The sequence below is a fragment of the Triturus cristatus genome, chromosome 3_1 (genome assembly GCF_964204655.1).
Source record: "Triturus cristatus chromosome 3_1, aTriCri1.1, whole genome shotgun sequence".
Classification (NCBI taxonomy): domain Eukaryota; kingdom Metazoa; phylum Chordata; class Amphibia; order Caudata; family Salamandridae; genus Triturus; species Triturus cristatus.
This window is the reverse complement of record NC_140583.1, coordinates 289,950,165-289,968,877: the sequence shown is the minus strand read 5'-3', so window position 1 is coordinate 289,968,877 and position 18,713 is coordinate 289,950,165. Positions and strand designations below refer to the sequence as shown.

The 18,713-nt window shown below is 49.1% G+C and overlaps 1 protein-coding gene across 3 annotated transcripts in view; it reads left to right on the top strand.

Annotated features, from left to right (window-relative positions):
* CD276 (CD276 molecule) overlaps positions 1 to 18,713 on the top strand; it is a 298,243-nt gene that overhangs the window by 261,203 nt on the left and 18,327 nt on the right. For all 3 annotated transcript variants that reach the window (XM_085643901.1, XM_085643902.1, XM_085643903.1), the window contains one exon: positions 14,567 to 14,602. In XM_085643901.1, coding sequence (XP_085500027.1) covers positions 14,567 to 14,602 — 36 coding nt within the window. The remainder of the gene's footprint in view (positions 1 to 14,566; positions 14,603 to 18,713) is intronic.

Genomic DNA, 18,713 nt, shown 5'->3' with positions numbered 1-18,713 from the left:
GCATTGCATCAAGAGTCCATGGTAGTCACTGGAAAACACTGTGAAGAAGCCCAGACAATACTGGTGGAGAAGGCAGAATTTGCTCACTGGGAGATCTTGGTCCAGACACTCAAACAAGAACGGTACACGCACATACTGATGAAACAAACCAGCGTACGGCCATCTCAGCAAGGAAGGGGTGTATACTAAGAGGAACAACCACAGCATCAGTTAACTACAAACCGAGCAACTTGAGAATCTTGTGTATCCTTAAACCCAAGCGAAGAGTCACCGCTGGCATGCCAGACTCACACCAAGCGGATTATTGGGCTAGTTCGCTTCTAAATTGACTGCGAGGAATGGGAGCTATTCCTAGCCCTCAGATTACAAACAGGTTAAAACCATACACTAAACCACCCACCGTAAAGGCTGTATCATGGAATGTATTTGGAATCAAGAACACTATAAAAAGCAGGGAGGCGTCGGCTTTCCTTCAGAAAGCAGACTTGCTATGCCTGCAAGAAACCTAGACTACAACCCCGCTCCTTACGCCTGGTTTTGCAGATCTCCTCTAACCGGCCATGAAGACCAACCTCTTTGGCAGACCCTCCATAGTGTTATCTATTTATGCAAGATTGGCGCTATCTACCTCAATTGAAACGCTTATGCTTACCAGAATAGCTGGCCCAAGCCGCGTTTGTGAGTTGCTTAAGGCTGATTGGTCATTATCTATCTATGCTACTAAAATATGTGTATTTCAACTGCAAAGATGTGCCAAGGGCAGAGAAAATTGGAGAAGAGCTAATCAACACCCACCCTACAAGCAAGGTAATTATCATGGGGGATTTAAACTCTCGCAATATAGGGGAAAGCCCCCATGGTAATGCGCTGTCGACCCCGCGTGAAGCAAATTAAACATATTTCGTAATACCCATTAGCTGACATCTGAAACCCAAGAAGGACATCGCACAACAAAAATGGTTAAGTCCTACAATAATGTCTCAACACTGGACTATGTGTTCCTGAGTAAAATCCTCTTGGACAAACTGCTGGACCTTTCAATCACACACCAGCAGATAAGTGATCATCTACCGCTGACTGCCACTCTATCCTTACAAACATTCAGCAGTCATAAAATAAACATCCTGGGAATTGCATCAGGGGAAGAAACACACAATTTACTGAGAAGAGTGAAGTGGTGCAAAATAGGCACAACGAGACAAGCGGCATGGAAAACCAAATGGAAATAAGAGAACAATAACAACTCTGGAGCTTCTATCTCTTCACAATGGACAGATAGAGTAAAGAGCCCTGCATTTACTACTGCATGGAAAAACAACCGATAAGCACCTAGGCACCTACAAAAATGAAGGCCATTACCAACTGGGGCTTAGTAAGGAAGTGAAACAAAGTAAGAGGATCTTGAGGAAAGCCTACAGGGAATTCAAACTACATTGGAACGAGGAGCATCGTGAAAAACTAGCCGTAGCTGGAAAGACCCATAGCAGGCTCACATGGCAGCACAAAAGACAACACCAGGAAACCGAATGGTGTCATATCTTTAATCTCCTGAAACACCGCAATCAGACCGTATTCTGGAGGCAAGTACAAGATAAACTAACCAGAGTAACCGCAGACAGTTAGGTCAAGCAAGTGAAAGCACTATACTGTGAGAATCCCACCGGAGATCGCAGCCCTATATTAAAACGAGTCACGAGAGAGACAAGCAAACTGACCCAATGGATCTCAGATTTGAGGGACCGCAAGAGAAAAGACCCAGTCCCATACCAGGGGACACTGGCACTGTCACTAAAATCCTGAAGATCAGGCAAGATGGGGCCCGGGGCCCAAACAGGCTGCAGGGAATCTTATTTAAGGACGATTATGCCTTTTGGGCATTCCTGCTTCTCCTCTTTACCATCATTGTTTAACAACAGCCACAGTCCCGGATTCCTGGTGAGGATCAATCTTACAACCAGTACATAAGTGCGATAATACAGACCCAAACAACTACAGACTGATTGCACTGTTAGAAATTGAAGCATAGACTTTCGCTAATGCAATATTAATTAACCCGGAGAGCTGAGTCACAGAAGAGGGTATCCTGCCATTCTGTGAATCTGGGTTCGGGGAAAGGGCCTCCACCATCGACAATAATGTGGCATTAGCACACCTGGCGGAGCAGGCAAATCAGCTCAAAAATCTTCCAGGTTTTGCATGCTTTGTCGACTACACCACCGCATTCGACGGTGTGGACCGACATATACTTTGGAACAAATTATATAAATGGGGAATACCACAGACTGCTTGATGCAGTCATCGCGCTTCACTCCTAAACCTGGGTGAGACTCAAGCTCACGCAAAACATGGCTACTACAAAAGTTAATACTGCCCAAGGCTTAAAACAAGGCTGTGTCTTGGCACCTAGGCTTTTTAATTTGTTTACCGCCGATCCTGGCCAGTTTTTAAAAGCAGCGACCATGTTATTCCTAGAATCTGTCAGTCTAGCCTATTTTTAATGCAGTGTGTGAAAGATATAATCCTAATGAAACACACTATGGTGCCTTGGATGCAATAAATGTATACAGTACCAAAAACAAACTGGTTGTGAACTGTTAAATAACAAAGGTGGTCATATTGAGGCGAAATATAGCAAAACGAACAAGCATCACTGGAGACAAGTCAATTTGACCATGCAGAGCGCCCTTCAGTAGAACTACCTGGGTGTATGGTAGCATCTAACGGAAAGCCAATATTGCACATAACCCACATGGAGGAGAAAGGGAAGGCAATAACATATGCTCTATGCAAACCTTTATAGTCCCTCCACAAAGGCAATACAGATGGTAATAAACTATTTCTAACTGTTATTTACGGTCAACACACTTTACCTGAAACTTTAGCAGCAAGCATGTAGAAGGTACAATGCTGCGCCTACAAGCGGATTTTTCAACTACCTTCATACACCTGAAACTCATTAGTGCGTCTGGAGTTTGTCCTGAAAAAACAAATCCTGGAAAACATGGCCGTCTTTGTTAAGTACTATGACAGAACACTCACTTTGCCACAAACACAATAAAAGAGGTACTGAAGGGCCTATTCACAGCTGGAAAGATTCCCTGGACAGACTACCCGACTGAAGCACGTACAAAACAGAACCTGGCCGGGGAAAATTGGGAGCACGCCGCAGTCCAGTGTGCGACACTGAAGGCAGTCCTGAAAAACAAAAACAAAGTATGCTTTTCTCCAAGCAGGAAGACATCAAAGCAGTAGAAGGTAACTGTAACATCAAGTACATAACTAAATCCTATGGGAAAACTTCCATCCAGCCATATCTCAATGGCGCCCTGGGGAAGACAGTGCTCAAGCAGATCCTCTACGCAAGACTCCTGGTACTCTCAATTAAAGAACTCAATGGAAGAGGGAAGTTGCAAGCCAACATCTGCCAGTGCAGACTGTCACATGAAGGAAGCCTTGGAGCATCTATTATGCATCTGCCCAGTTCTTTTAAATCCACACCGTCTTTAAAAAAAATCAGTATTTCTATCCAATGGGGTTTGTACATGCAGGGAAGCAAAAGAGCTACTCTTCTCCCCTGAACCCCAGCATAGTTGGGAAGAATAGGGAAATGCATTGCGGTCACCCAAAGACTTTTATCAAATTAAGCTTTATAAAATTACGAAATATCACTCAATAACTTGATCTTTGTAAAAACACGCCACAGCGATCTCAATTTGCAAACAACAAGGCCGGAGTATATCCAGGGAAGAAGTACTGAGCATCAAGGTTGACCCGCCCCTGCACAAGCACGACGCACTTTGCTTATTAAAGCATGACGCACTTTGCCTATTAAAGCACAACGCACTTATTAAAGCATGACACACTTTGCTTATTAAATAAAGCACAACACACTTTGCTTATTAAAGCATGACGCACTTTGCTTATTAAAGCACAACACACTTATTAAAGCATGACGCACTTTGCTTATTAAAGCACAACACACTTTGCTTATTAAAGCACAATGCACTTCACTTGAAGAGGCCCCAGTTTTTTAAGGAGACCATACACGAGCATCCCCAAGGCGAAATCGTGCAGGATGAGGCCCATCCTGAGGCACTGATTATCCACAATTCAGGCACTTCCACAAGAAGACGTCATGTCACATATAATTAAAAGTGAAAACGAGTAGCGTGCTCAAGATAAATGTTCTTAATGTATGTTTGCATGTTGTGTGTATCATTTGTAAAAGATTGTCAGCATTTCGGAGGTATGGCCTGAGGCTTCAAGATGGCGGTCGCACTCTAGAGTGCTCTCGACCCCTCCGTCAGCGGCTGCCATCCGTACTCCATACCTGCTTGCAGGGGACCCCCGAGGAGAGAACACTGCTCCGGCGCATCCGGACTGCTGATTACAGGCTCCAAGCGCACTACTGAGATCCAGACTTACTGAGGCCCTGGGGCCGCAATATGGCGGCCTCCACCGCGATCCGCAAGTGACCGCAGAGCCTTCGTCGGGAGGCGCTGTTCGGCACTGCACCTCCTGCTCAACAGGGTATCTTCACGACGAGTTGCCTGGCTGCCGGGAACTGCCCTGGCCATCTGCCCGCCTGTCCGATGCCTTGGCTCTCCCGCACACGCAAAATGGCAGCCTCGGGCGCCCGCGGCTGGTGAACCTGAAGGACCCTCTCTCCACCTCGGGGCTATGCGCATCGTGACCTGGCCCGTGGGGAAGCAGCTGGAGTGCGGGCGGAGACGTGCTAAGAGACTACATCCCAGGGCAGAGAGCTGCGTACCCAGAGGTTGAATCGCCTGCGCCGATTCCAACAGCTGAGGCCGGCCCGGAGCCCAAGGAGGTGGGATCACCTGGTGAGTGGCGACAAGACCGGGATCGGCTGCCGCGTTGGGTAGCGGTGCGGTAGGTAATCACCAAGGCTTCCCACCCCCCCCTTTTCTTCATTATCTACGGTGCTGTGGGGTCCCGAGATCCATCTGGACTGGTGCCATTGCATCATCCTCTGTGTCTGGGGCCCGGCTAGTCCAGGAGCTGCGGCCTCGTCTCGTGGGGTGGTGTGGGTGCCGTTCGGCTGCGTACTTCGGGCAGCAGGTGGCCCCCCCTGGGTGAATCCCACTGGCCTCATTCCTCTCCTGACCTGACCTTCCTTCGTCCGCCACGCTGGGTGTGCGAGGAGCCGGGCGGCTTATGACCACAGAGCGACGGGCCCTGTTTGGGACTACCAGTATCATCTAGGCCCAGAAAGACTTGATTTCCAAGACCGTGGCCTGGTTCTCGTGGAGGCGGGGTGCCCATTCTCCCTCCTTCGGCCGCCATTTCGGGCGGCGGCGCGTGGTTCGGCCAGTGACCTCCTGGTGCCCCCTCTTTCCTGAGGCCGCTTCTCTTGGACGCTCTTCTCAGGCCGACTGACCCGTTCATCTGGGTGTGCCCTTTCGGCAAAGGAGGACTCCCTGCACCCCGTCACACCCAACTGGTGAAGCTGCGGCGGTGGGTCACCACGTATCCTCGGTGGCGGCGCATGGTGCAGGACATTCACCTCTCGGCGGAGGGGGGGGCGGCTGCATTGATCGAGCAGCGGGGGATCCCGGGAGCGGGCTCCCCCTCCACCCCAAGCCTTGAAGGCGTCGACCACACGCAATACCGGCCTCTTAACCTATGCCTTCAGGAAGGCCTCACCGTGCCTCTGCCCAGCATAGGGGATCATTGCGGTGGGTACCTGTCGTCCCCGTCCCCAATCCTTACCTCCCACACTGAAGGGCTCTGCCGGCAACCGGAGTGACTGTAACCATCCCCATCTGCTTCTCCTACAGTGGCTTCCAACCCTGCCTTGCGGCCCTTGATCCTGGGGGCGTCGCACAATCTCAACTAGGGCATGAGACTGGACCTGGTCTCCTCTCTGGCTCCTGGGGCTCGTACTGGAGCACGATCTGACACCAACCATGGGGAGAGACAAGGCCTCTAAATCCGCGACTGCCCCTACGCAAACGAAGATGGACCGGTTCACCACTTCCAAGCATGACCCCCCTGGACGGACGGACAGGGTCCCCCCCCTTCCAGGAAAAGACTTAGCAACCATCCTTCAAGCTATCAGCGCCTTGCAGGCTTCGGTGGAGGGGAAGATCAGATAGGTCAAGGTGGACGTGTCCCTCTTTCAGCAATACCTCCGTAATGCCTACGGCCCGAATAACAGAGGCTGAATCCCGCATCTCAACGGCGGAAGTCGATATCCTTCAATCAAAGGAGCAGGTGGCCAATCTACGATCACACAACAAGGAACTCCATCGGTGCGCGGAGGATGCGGAGAACCGAGCACGCCGCAACAACCTCTGCCTAGTGGGGTTCCCCGAGGGGGTTGAGACGACCAAGGTATCCGTCTTTGTAGAGACCTGGTTCACATCATGGATGCCCAAGGATGCCCTCTCCGCATGGTTTGTGGTGGAGAGAGCACATCGGTCCCTCACATCAAAACCGCCACCCGGGGCCCCACCTCGCCCTATCATACTAAAAATCCTTAACTTCAAGGACCGGGACGCTATCCTGCGCGAGGCGCGCTCTCAGGGACTCTTCAAATTCCAGAATCACACTATCATGGTATTCCCTGATTATACCAAGGAAGTGCAAGACCAACCCCGCTCCTACACAGACGTTAAAAAGAAACTGCTATCCTTGGGTCTGCAATATCAACTCCAGTTCCCCGCACACCTCCGTGTCGTTTTCCAGGGCACTACGCAGTTCTTTGACTCGCCACAGGCGGCCTGGACCTGGTTGACGGAGGAACGGCCCCTCCGAAAGCAGCAAAACCTGTACCCCATGCCATCGGACTCTCCAGCGCCGGAGGCACACGCAATCTCGCAGGAGGCGCCGTTCCCAGGTGGCGCCACCAAGATTGAGCCTGGCTGCTCATAGAATCCATGACTCTTCAAGCCCATCGGGCTCTCCTCACCGGCTCAGGCACCACTCATCCGGCAGTGCACCTATGGCTCCTCCATCGCCGGCTCAACAGACCTCACCGAGGGCGGACTCGGATCATTCCTGCAGCCCAGCTGTCCGAGGATCCAGTGGGCACTGCCTGAAGTGCGGTCTCTCTGGGAGCACGCTCCAACCTCCATGGGGGCTCGGACCCACGGCAGACTTTTTGCTCTATTTCACCGTCTTTCTGCCAAGACATTGCGCATCCTTCCACATGGAGGAGTCCTCCATGCAACTCAACCCGAGTGTTCTAGTTTGGTTCTTGTTCCACTAGGGGGGCCGACAGATGCTTCTGTTCTCGAAGTATAGGGTGGGGGGAGGGGCTAGGGGGAGGGTATGGGATTGTTTTTTTCCAAAGGTTGTTGTTTCTTATTGTTTTGTTGTACCAGCTATCACAAGACATTCTGTTATACTCCCTCATGAGATATCCACGGCCCTTCACAAGCAGCCTTTCACGCAGGCACGAGATCCCGCACGTATCCACGACTCTCTGTTGGGCGGCGCACCGCCACTCTGACCGCCAACCGCCATAACTGACACGCTCATTCCAGGGGCCTCCCTTCACGTTCTGTCCTGGAACGTTAACGGCCTCCTGGACTGACTTAAACGTATGGCTGTCCCACGCTATGCACAACGCCTCGGTATAGAGGTACTTCTGCTTCAAAAGACGCACTTGATGGGTAATCACTGCCCCTTCCTGGCACACATGGGTATGACAGAGTGTAGCACTCGTGGGGTGGCTATCCTGTTGAAGAGCACCCTTACCTTTGTGCTTACACAGGTCATTCATGACTCACAGGGAATGTCAGTGGCCCTCTGGGTGGTAATCCCCTTAATCTCGTATCCATGTACTCACCCCCCTCGATGCTCACGACGACCCTGAAACATTCCACTGCTTTGCTGACCACCTTGCCCCTGAGTTCCACTATTATCGGGGGCGACTTTAATGCGGTTTCCTCACCGGACCTTGACATGACATGCCCCCTGTCCACCATTAGACTTGCGCAAGCGATACAATTAACAAATTGGTCCGAGTCACTGGGCCTCCGCGATGCATGGTGTACCTGGCACCCTCACACCAAACAGTTAACTCATACCTCCGCAGCGCACCACACGCAGGCGCGCATAGATGCGATTTTTGTCCCTTCGACTGACTGCACCATGATCCAAGATGTGCGTATCCTCCCCAGGGGTATCTCTGATCATTTTCCGGTGCTGCTTAGCACGGGCTCCCACCCCATCGGCACGTCCGACGTGGAGAATGAACGCCTGGTTCCTTCAGGATAAAGAATTTTAAAAGGTGGTGGGGATGGAGCGTAAGCAGTATTTCCTGACCAATTATGGGTCGGTGTCCTCTCCAGGTACCCTGTGGGGGGTGAGCAGAGCCACCTTCCGGGGTTTCTGTAAGGGCCAGCTCAAGCGCCAGCGACAGGCGCAGCTGCAGCAGATAACCTCGCGGGAGGCGCAGGCGTTACGCCTCAAGCAATCCTCTGCCTGCTGCCGAAGACACTTCCCGAGAACGACAACTCTCTCATCTTCGGGCAGAAATTTGACAGCTTTCATTAGATGCTGCCAAGCTCCTCTGGAGATCCTCACTAGCTAGATTATATGGCTGGGGTGACAAGAATGGCTCGATTCTCCACAGACTAGCCACTTATCCCACGGCGAACCGCATTATTCCTGAAATAGTAGACCTGGACGGCTCGGCGGACCGATCCCCGGTGGTGATGGCTCACACCTTTGCCTCCTATTATCGCCAGCTCTATGCTGAAAAGACCCCAGCACTATCGCTCTCTGCCTTGCTAGATACGGGAGGCGCTCGGCCGCCCAGGCGGATTTGGATCGCCCTATCACCCGTGAGGAGATTAGCGATTCTTAAACCCTTACCTCGTCGGGCAAGACCCCGGGTCCTGACGGGCTCCCTCAGGAATATTATGCTCTATATCGCGAGACTCATCCCGCACCTCGCTGACCTGTTCGACGAGGCTTTGGAGAAGGGCTCCTTCCCACCCGAGACAGACATGGCCACCATCGTGGTTCTCCCAAAATCTCAACCGCCCTCTCCACGTTGTGCGGAATACTGTCCCATTTCTCTTATCAATACATAGGTTAAACTTTATGCCACAATTCTCGCCCAGCAGCTGAAGCCCTACCTATCCATTTTGGTTCATCTAGACCAGTGCGGATTCATGCCCATGCGCGGTACTCGGCACTGTCTCCAGAGGCTGCATCTGACCCAGGCCCACCGTCACTTGCTCACCCCCTATTTGGCGATCCTCCTCGTAGACTTCGAGAAGGCCTTTGATTCGGTGGACTGGAGGTATCTAGACGTTGTGCTAGCCTAGATGGGTTTCGGTCCTCACTTTCGGGATCTGGTGCGCGTCCTATATGCCCAGCCCGAGTCCTAGTCAATGGGGTCTTGTCGGAACCCTTCCCTATTCAGAGGGGAACGAGACAGGGATGCCCCCTTTCGCCCCTGCTCTTCACCCTGGCGATGGAGCCCCTGGCGTCCCTGATACGGTCCGAGGGTCGTTTTCGAGGATGGGAATGGCCAAATGTGGAGGTGGACAAGATCGCTCTCTGTGCGCACAATGTCCTAATTTTTCTGGCTGATCCCACCCAGTCCAGCCCTCAGTGCCTCCAGATTCTGCTATCCTTCGGGCAGGCCTCCGGCTGAATCCCGACAAGTCAGTCCTTGTCCCTCTACACTTGTCTAGAGATTGTACCAATCAGGCGTCAGTCTTTTAAATATTTAGGGATATGGGTGGCGCTTCTCTCTGAGCTGGGCTGGTCCCTCAATGTTACCCCGCTGGTGAAGAAAGCCAAGGCAGACCTTCAGAAGTGGCAGACGTTACCTCTGAATCCCCTGGGGAGAGTCGCCCTGTTTAAAATGATGATTCTCCCCAGGTTCCTATATGCCCTCCAAAACACCCCCTTTTGCTTTCGGAGGGCATGGTTTCGAGAGTTGGACAGTATGGCCACCAAGATTCTCTGGGGGAGGGGGAGAGCTCGTCTGGCCCTGAACCTATGCCGGATTCCTTCATTCGATGGGGGCATGAGGATGACACATTAATACCTGTATTATATGGCTATGCGCTTACTGTCCATACATGACTGGTTTAATAGGGGCTGGTCCGACCCGGCCTACAGGCTTGAATTGAGCAAGCTATGTTTGTCCAAAATCCTGTCTCTGATGTACTGGGAGTCCATTCCATCCAGCTTACCAGATGTAATGCACCCCGCACTGTTGGCCTGGTGGGCAGCACTGCGCCATACTCAATGGACACACAAGCTGACTCAGTGCACGCCTCTCTGGCAAGGCACTTGGCTCCGAGAGGTTAGTGGGTTGCAGGGCTCTCGATCATAGGACTTTATAGGAATTTCGCAATTGGGGGATGTGTGGGCGAGCTGCCATATGCGCTCCTTCCAAGACCTCTGAACCCGATATTCCCTACACTTGACACAGTTTTACAAATATTTGCAGCTGCGAGATGCCCTCCACGTACACATTTCCGACGACACAAGGATCCCTGAATACAGCCCTCCCGAAGCGCAGACCATGCTGGGGGATCTGGGGAAAGGGGGCATTTTCCGCATCTACCGGACACTGGTTAACAACACCCCGACCTCACTGGATCGGCTTAGAAGCCAATGGGAGGAGTGGGTGGGTACTTTAGATGAGGAGGATTGGCGCGATGCTCTCATGGCATCCAAGACGGTTACTGCATCAACCAAACTCCGTCTGATCCAACTATACTATTTGCCTGCTGCCTACCTGACCCCAATACGCCTCAATCGGGCGGGCTTTTACCCATGCGCTTCCTGAACGAGGTGTGGCCATGACCCAGCGGATTTTTTCAACATGGTATGGGCATGCCCCCATCTGGCATGGTTCTGGGGGGACATTGAGAAGGAGCTCACAGAAATATTGAGGTGGGAAGTCCCTCATGACCCACGTCACTCTCTCCTTGGGATTACGGATGGGCTGGATGGGTCTAGAAATGAAAAATTATTTTTCAGTGCGGCAATGGTAGTGGCTAAGCGAGATATAGCTGCATCCTGGAAGTGTCCTGATCTACCTTGCTCTGGGAGGTGGCAGAGGGGAGTGGATTGGTGTGCTACGCAAGAAAAATCCATGAACGAAGCGCGAGGTTGTCCCAAAAAGTATCGCAGGGTATGGGGCAAATAGTTGGGGGCCGTGGGATAGTCATGCGGTGGGTGTAATTTGCATATCTATTTGTATCTTAGGGGATCGGAAATCATGTAAGGTTCATGTCTTTGGCTGTGATCTCATCTTCTATGTCTAATGCTGATTTTCTGGTGTTGTTTATTGTCAAAACAATAAAATTGCTTATAAAAAAAAAACATTGGCAGCATTTCATTACCATCTCCGATACACGGCCTGGACATTTCAATATGGACAGAGTGCAAATTAATGTAATTTTATTCGAGTTTTCTATGGAATTCATTCTCTTTCCTTTTGTAACAATTTTAATTAATTGAATCAAATAAATTATTTATTTTACGTACAAAAAGCGACGGGTGAAAATACTGAGCAAGCATGAGAAAAGTGGTCACAGGAATGCCAATAACCGTTAGTTGACTCATTCACTATTTGAGCAAGCAAAGTTTCACTATCTGCACAAAACATATTTCACAACGAAAAGCTCTTAAGGGGTTTACCCACTTATAACATCAGCTAGTCATGGATGTGGCGTGATAAAGGCAGATTTTCTTCATATGCTTTAGATATGTCCTTGGGTAGTGGAATTCGAGGACAAAGTGGTGCTGAGCCTGTGGACATTGACTAGTACGTTACCCACTAAATCCATCAAGCAATGTCAATTAGGAATATTTCCTGTTTAAAAAATAAACTATAAAATGAAAATAAGGAGGCCCGCCTTAGATCCGTATTAGCTAAAAGGTGCATAGGAATACACTGGGTGAGCCTTAAGGCCCCAAAGTATGAATTGTGAAAAAGACATCACATTGAGTGAGCTATAGCAGATGGACAACACATCACAATCTGAAGGAGAGATGAACAGTTAACAGAGGATTTAGCTGACTGGGCAGAAATGTACACAGAACTGACTAACGCCCTCAAAAATAGACCACCCTGAACTACATGGAATAAAAAACAATTACCACTGAAAGAATGAGGATGAAAGGACAACTAGACTCTGAATTCTCATTAATATAGACATGCAATTAATATGAATGAAAAAAATGCGTGATCTATGGAACATTGAATGGACTGACACAACGATGCTAGTGTACACGTCAAAAAGTAATGATGTTTATTTAAAAATATAGGCGCTTTTCGATCACACACACCTACAGGATGCTTTTCTGTAATCCAACAATGTCCATCGAACAATCCATTAACAAGCAACAAGCAAGAGGTCATGAAATTTGAAATCCAAAATTCAAGTAGTGAGGTCCAAGCTGCAAAACACTGTAGCGCGATTGCCAGACAAACAGACTGTGCACCATGAGTAAAGTTATATCTGATGCAAGATTCTGTGGCTTACTGGGAAACGTAGTTCGCTGCTGGTACTCTGACACGCTTTCTGTGCATGCGTAGTCTAAATCCAGTCCGTGCCACCACTCTGTAGTGACTTCCTGCCTTCCCTTCTCTGAAAGACGCTCTGTGTGGATGGCCTCAAGATACTGCTTCCTCACACTTGAACCAGACTCAATGGTAAGCGGGCATCCAGGGCGTAGCTCAAGCCCAAGTATTAGCCAGGGCTATCGTCTGGTCTGAGTTGAGTCGAATCATCCCTCTCCCAGGGACACCGCATGCTGCCCTGGCCCAGCTACTCAGTTATGAGTGTGTTCATTGGCTGCAGTATTGGGTGCTCATTGCTATTTGCGTTTTTGCAGCCAGTGATACATCAGTAGGTCGCCAGCACATGCTACTTCCTTGAGTCAGATTTCATCTGGCTGGCTGGCCCAGAGCGGAAAGCGTGCAGCAGGCGGTCAGTGTAACTGTGTACCCTGTCGGGTGGGAGATCTTCGATATTACTTAGAGGCACCTTGCTTAGCTGGACCCAACGCTCGAGCGGCAAGGGTGAGGTGCTTATACTTAAAAAAAGATCAAGTCAGGCAGGTTTGAGTGAAAGGAGGCCTTGCGGTAGGGTTCACGCCAAGAACTGTGATTAGGGATAGTTCTGCGGGATTGTATATTTTGGGACCAATTAAGTCTTTGAATACTTGTCCTGTACTTGTCAGCTCAGAGGTCGAAGGTCTGTAACTGAGGAAGGAGCTTCACCGGAAGAACCGTGAGGGGCCTGCTGCTAAGATGGGGGTCTGACAGCAAAGGGTGCCAGGGCCTAGAACTGTATGACGTGGGACTGGGATTTCATAGATTGAAGCTGAGAATTGGGGTGAGAGAGCCTGTCAGATAAAAGGGCAGTGAGCTAATCCACCCGAGGGCGTAATCCCTCAAGCAAGGGGGCTAAACAGGCTTGAAGCTGGGACTCCGAGGTAGGGAGAAATGTTGAACAGAAGCACATAGAGGGCAGGTCTAGAATTGTTTTAAGGCAGTATATTCTATCAGTGGTGGGGTCCAGGGTTGTGATGCGTTTTGATGTCAGTGAAGGGATTGAGCCTGTCCCATGAGACGTATGCGCTGGGATTGTGAGCGAGGAGAGTTTTACATGACGAGGAATCCAGAATACGGACATGGGCCTGAGTTGTGATATAGGACCCGGGGCCTGAAATGAGGTGCGAGTCTGAGGGACTTAGTCCACGAGTTAAGAAATGTAGGCTGCAGGAAGCTTACGAGTGTGCAAGCAATGACGTTTAGTGTGAGCAAAAGGAACAGTGTGAAAGTGCGTCCTTGAAGGCGAGGGCGCTGAGACCGGTACAGGGTTCTTGTTCTATGTGGAATAGGGGCGGAGAGGCTGGGGCTCTTGGGATGGTACCTCATGATGTGTACCTGATGGAGGTTTTGGGCCTGAGGTGGAGTCTGCGTGAGAGCAGGACTAAAAGTAGCGAGTACGTTTTTTGGGGGTGATATTTGGGAGAGTGATTGTGATTAATGCGGCTGCCAGCCAGGATTGGGAAAAGAACGTTGGCTTAGAACATGAGGGGTCGTGATGGCTGGAGTGGATAGCTGAGCTCGCGCTGTGAGGAGAAACTTTGGGTGTCGAAGATGGCTCAGGATGTGGTTGTTGGTTAGGGCTGTGAGTGGAGGCGAAGGCTGTGAGGTGAGCTCTGAGGAGCAGCTAAAACTATGTGGAGCAGTTCGGGTTGCAAGTCCACTGCTTGCCTGAACTGTAAAGGACTAGAAATGTGAGGGTCTACTAGCATGTAAGGTGTGTCAAGGAGAATGAGCGGCTAGGACTGTAAGGGAATCGATGAGTACTATGAAGGGGCTAAAGGAAGTAATGGCTTGAAATCCTGAAGATGCTTGTTGAGAAGGGTCTGGTAGCAGTGGGGAGAGGCTAGCATTGTGAAAGTTGCTCTGTAGGATGGTCTTGGCTTTGAGTGTCGTGTATGTGGATCGGAAGAGGGGAGGCATGCCTAGAAGGATGCTGGTTAGGTTTCCGATACAGAACACTTATAACTAATTTCCTCATTTTTTCTCTCTCTCTTCCCCTAGCCATGCAACCCCTGGAAGACTCCAATTCAAAATCAGGTAATATTGATTTTTCCTTTCTTTCCAGCAATAAGTGTTTCATCTCATCCATGGGTACTCGCTAACATTTTCCCGGGGGCCGAAACGTTCGGTGTATGGAGTGACCCAGGGCCGCACTGATGCCAGAAAGGTGGTGGTCCGGGGTGGGGGCAGGGGCATAAAGTGGGTGTAGGGGAAGCTAACCATTTACATCTAGTGGCTGAACTGACTTGGACAATGTGGAACCAAAAACCGTCTGATGAATCCTGGTTTCCCCACTTGGCCAAATTGTGTGATCCTGGGCTCCTGGACAATTGTTTTGTTTCAATCTGCCTTCTTTTTTTGTCATTAACACATATAAGAGGGGCCCGAAATAGATGGCTTCAGCATGCGTGCTGTACAAAACCTTCTCCTTTGTTTGAATTTAATCACTAGTGGCATGCATTGTTGGGGGGTGGAGGGCGGTAACGTTTCTAAATTCATGTATGAAAACTATCACGATAAAAAAAATACATCTTTCTGAATGCAGTGCCATAATCTGATTTACTAAGGTGAAACGGTTCTGCAGGTTAATGAGATCTACTTTTTGAATTTTTGTAGAGGCTATCGTATTTTTACACGTTTGCGGCCTTTAGAAAGGAAGGTGTTCTTAAAATGTAAGTGGTGCAGTACACCGTAGTGACTTCCTTTCTTTAAATGCAATAAAAATAAATGCTTGGTGTTTATTTAACATTTTTTAATGTTAATGCTGAGTCGAGCAAACAGCAGCCCAGTGCTGCTGTTCCCTGGGGGGCCGCATGTAAAGGCGAGGAGGGCCGCATGTGGCCCCAGTGCCGTACTTTGAGTATCAGTGATCTGAGCCAACTAACCTGGATGCCAAATCTCATATGGATGAGAGAGGTGAGTTGAACCAAGAATGTTAGATTGACTCAATCTAGCTTGCCCTCTGTTCTTCTATGCATTTTATTTTGAGGCAAGGGTCGGGTGTAGGCAACATATTGTGCTTCTTCATCAAGGGTCTTTGACACAATTATGGCCATGGAAATATGGCGATAGCGACCCAGTACCAGTTTCAGGAGTTTATTGAACAGTAAATTATGTAGACAAGAGCAGGTCTACCCTAACACCATAAGATGTAACGTGCAATCAAAGAAAGAGAAAGCCAGTATAAGTTCCTTGAAGGACATATTGGCCCTAAACAAAAAAGGTGAGCAACAGTGCATGAAAACAGATCTACATTGTGATGTCACTGAGTATATATATCTTATCTGACAGTATAGGTGAACTATTAACTGTGCAATGTACAGGCGTTTTATTAAAGGAAATCATTTGTTTAAGTATAGCTACTGGACAATAAGTTGATTTTTGACGCACATACTAATAAACTTGCATCCACCATGTGGTATATCCTAAAAATAATTAGGAAACTTTTGCCTTTCATCCCCATGTCTGCCCGCAAAACGGTGGTAACCTCACTTGCTCTATCAAGACTCGATTATGGAAATGCCCTATTTGCTGGAATCCAGGCCCAACATCTAGCTAAACTGCAGCGTCTACAAAACGCTGCAGCAAGATTGATCCTTGATGTTCCCAGATCAGAGCCAATCACACATAAACTGAGATCCTTACATTGGCTACCAATAGAGAAAAGAATAAAGTTTAAATCTGTCTGCCTAACTTACAAGGCCTTGCAAGGGGTTGGATCTAAGTTTCTGAGAGACCACCTGCAACTATACGAGCCCATTAGGACCCTGCGCTCAAGTCAATCAAAATTCATTCAAACGGTCAGATACAAGCAGGTTAGATGGGGAGGGAGAAGCTTCCTATTACATGCAGCAAGGGCTTGGAATCTCCTTCCTATCGCAATTAAAAACAGCCCCTCCATTCTGTCATTCAGGAAAGAGGTAAAAACATGGATGTTCTCGTCCATGTAAACTAGGCCACTGACATCTTCTTCAGGTAGTCACTGTCTCTGTTCAGCGCCAAGACGCCCATGGGCACACGTGCGCTTTATAAGTTTTTAATCAAATCAAATCAAATCATAAATGTTTAAAACCTGATCGTAATTGAAAACACCACTGATGACCTGAAAACTTTAAAGAAAAGTTCGGTTTTATAGGTGAGAAATGTGATTCCTCTCTGCTTACTTTGACTTAATTATATACAATTGCTGGTGGATATTTCTAACCGCAATTTCCTCAACATATTTCCCAGGTGCCGGATTAGATTTGAAAACTTTCCCCCCTGCAATGCTTCCGTTTGCCAGTAGGTGGCGTAGTGCAGATCGGCTTTGGCTTTGTACCGCCCCAGAAGTGATGGAGCAGAGCAGCATATAAGTGCCAACCCTGAAAGCTAATGTGTGTTCCTTTCTTTCCACTCCTTCGGACTAGGATTTGGAGCTCTGCTCCCAATTTAGGTGGCCTCACAACGACTTCCAAACTTAATCCTGTGTGCTAGGAAACAACTAGGTTTTAATCCATGATGTGTCTGCAGGAAGCACAGGTCACAGACCCACATGAGGTGTGTCTATGGTGTTTGAGTTCGGGACACCACTCAAAGCTATGGAACAAATGTGCCAACATTCACTTGAAGGCAATACGGGTCAGAGAAACGAGCTGTGCATCGCCGAGCATAAGAAGTTGTGGCCCTCGTCTAAGTTGCGGTGTGGATTCTATATTGCTCCAGTGGCTGTTCCAGCTAGAGGTCTTTTTTGTGTTTGAAGTCCTCTTATAAGTCCAAATGAAAGCTCAAACACAAATAAGTTTAGTGCACTCATAGCAGTGATCTCATCCCACCACTTTTTGTCCAGAGAAGAGGCAAGGATGATAGCGACTCTTGCACCAAGACTTATGCGATGCCTTATGTTGTTGACGCCAGTACTGATGCCACTGGTGCCAGAAGAGGATCAAATGTCTGACACCGGGCCAACTTCAACCCAATGTCAACCGATGTTGCACTACAAGATTTCAAAGGTGAAGCTGATAGTCACACAGCCAGACTGAACTGGCTCCTCTACGGGGCTGGATGCGCCAGCAGACGGTTAATTAATTTTTTGCCTCTGAATAAGGTGCACCCTACGAGGGAGACCAAGATGGTGGGGAGGGCGATGATTTACTCCCTCCTTACTATGCTGGAGACAACGCCTATATGGATATACAAGAGGCTAATGAGCTCAAGACCTTCACTGCAACAAGATTTGACTCTCCACTTGACCACAAATGGAGGAAACTGCATAATTTGAAGCAGTGGTCAAACAGGAAGCGGATGTCCGTCGAGAGACCAAAGCAAATGTTCTTATGGACATTTTACAGCCTTGGCCAGCCTCATATGAGCCTCTGCTCCCCTTTTATGAGGCTCCCACTGATACTTTGATGGGCCCCTGGTCAATTCTCTGTTCCTACCCACCAGTCAATGGGCAGGTGCCAGGCATCACAGGCCAGCTCCTGGAGATCCTGATTTTCTCACCAAACATCCTACTGTGGTGAGCCTGGTGATTCAGGCTTTAACCAGCAACGTAAACCTCAATTAATTCCCCACAACTTATGAGTAGAAGTTGGAGAGGATTGAGGCATTTAGAAAACTTATGTTCTCTTCTACTAGCCTAACACTGAGATTGGTCCATGATGTTTGTTTATTAGGTTGCTACACAACATGCCCTATGGGACATAGGCAGCAAAATCTTGCTGGTGGTACTGGGAGACTTAATAGCTTATATGGCTCAGACAATTCATGACGGACAAGATACGGCCAAATATGTGATTTGTGCTGGCAAAGATACCACTCATTTTCTGGGCAGGGCAATGTGCTCTGCTGACACGTGGATGTCATGCACAGGATTTTCTGGGGATAGCAAACCTCTTACATGGAAATGCCCTTTGATGGCTCACACCGTTTCCAATGAAAAAGCCTTGGAGCGCTTTAAAGATAGTAGAGCCATGGCATCCCCTCTGGATGTGTTGACCCCCTGCCAAGCAATTCCTGTATCAGTTCAGAACATTCTGAGGCTACTCCTAGGGCTGGCATATAGGCAACAACAGCCTTCCCAAACACTGCTGCAGTTACCACAGTTCTTTTTTTAGGCTTGGGACATGGGTATGGCAGGCAATGCCCAGGCCAGTAGTGGCACCAGTCC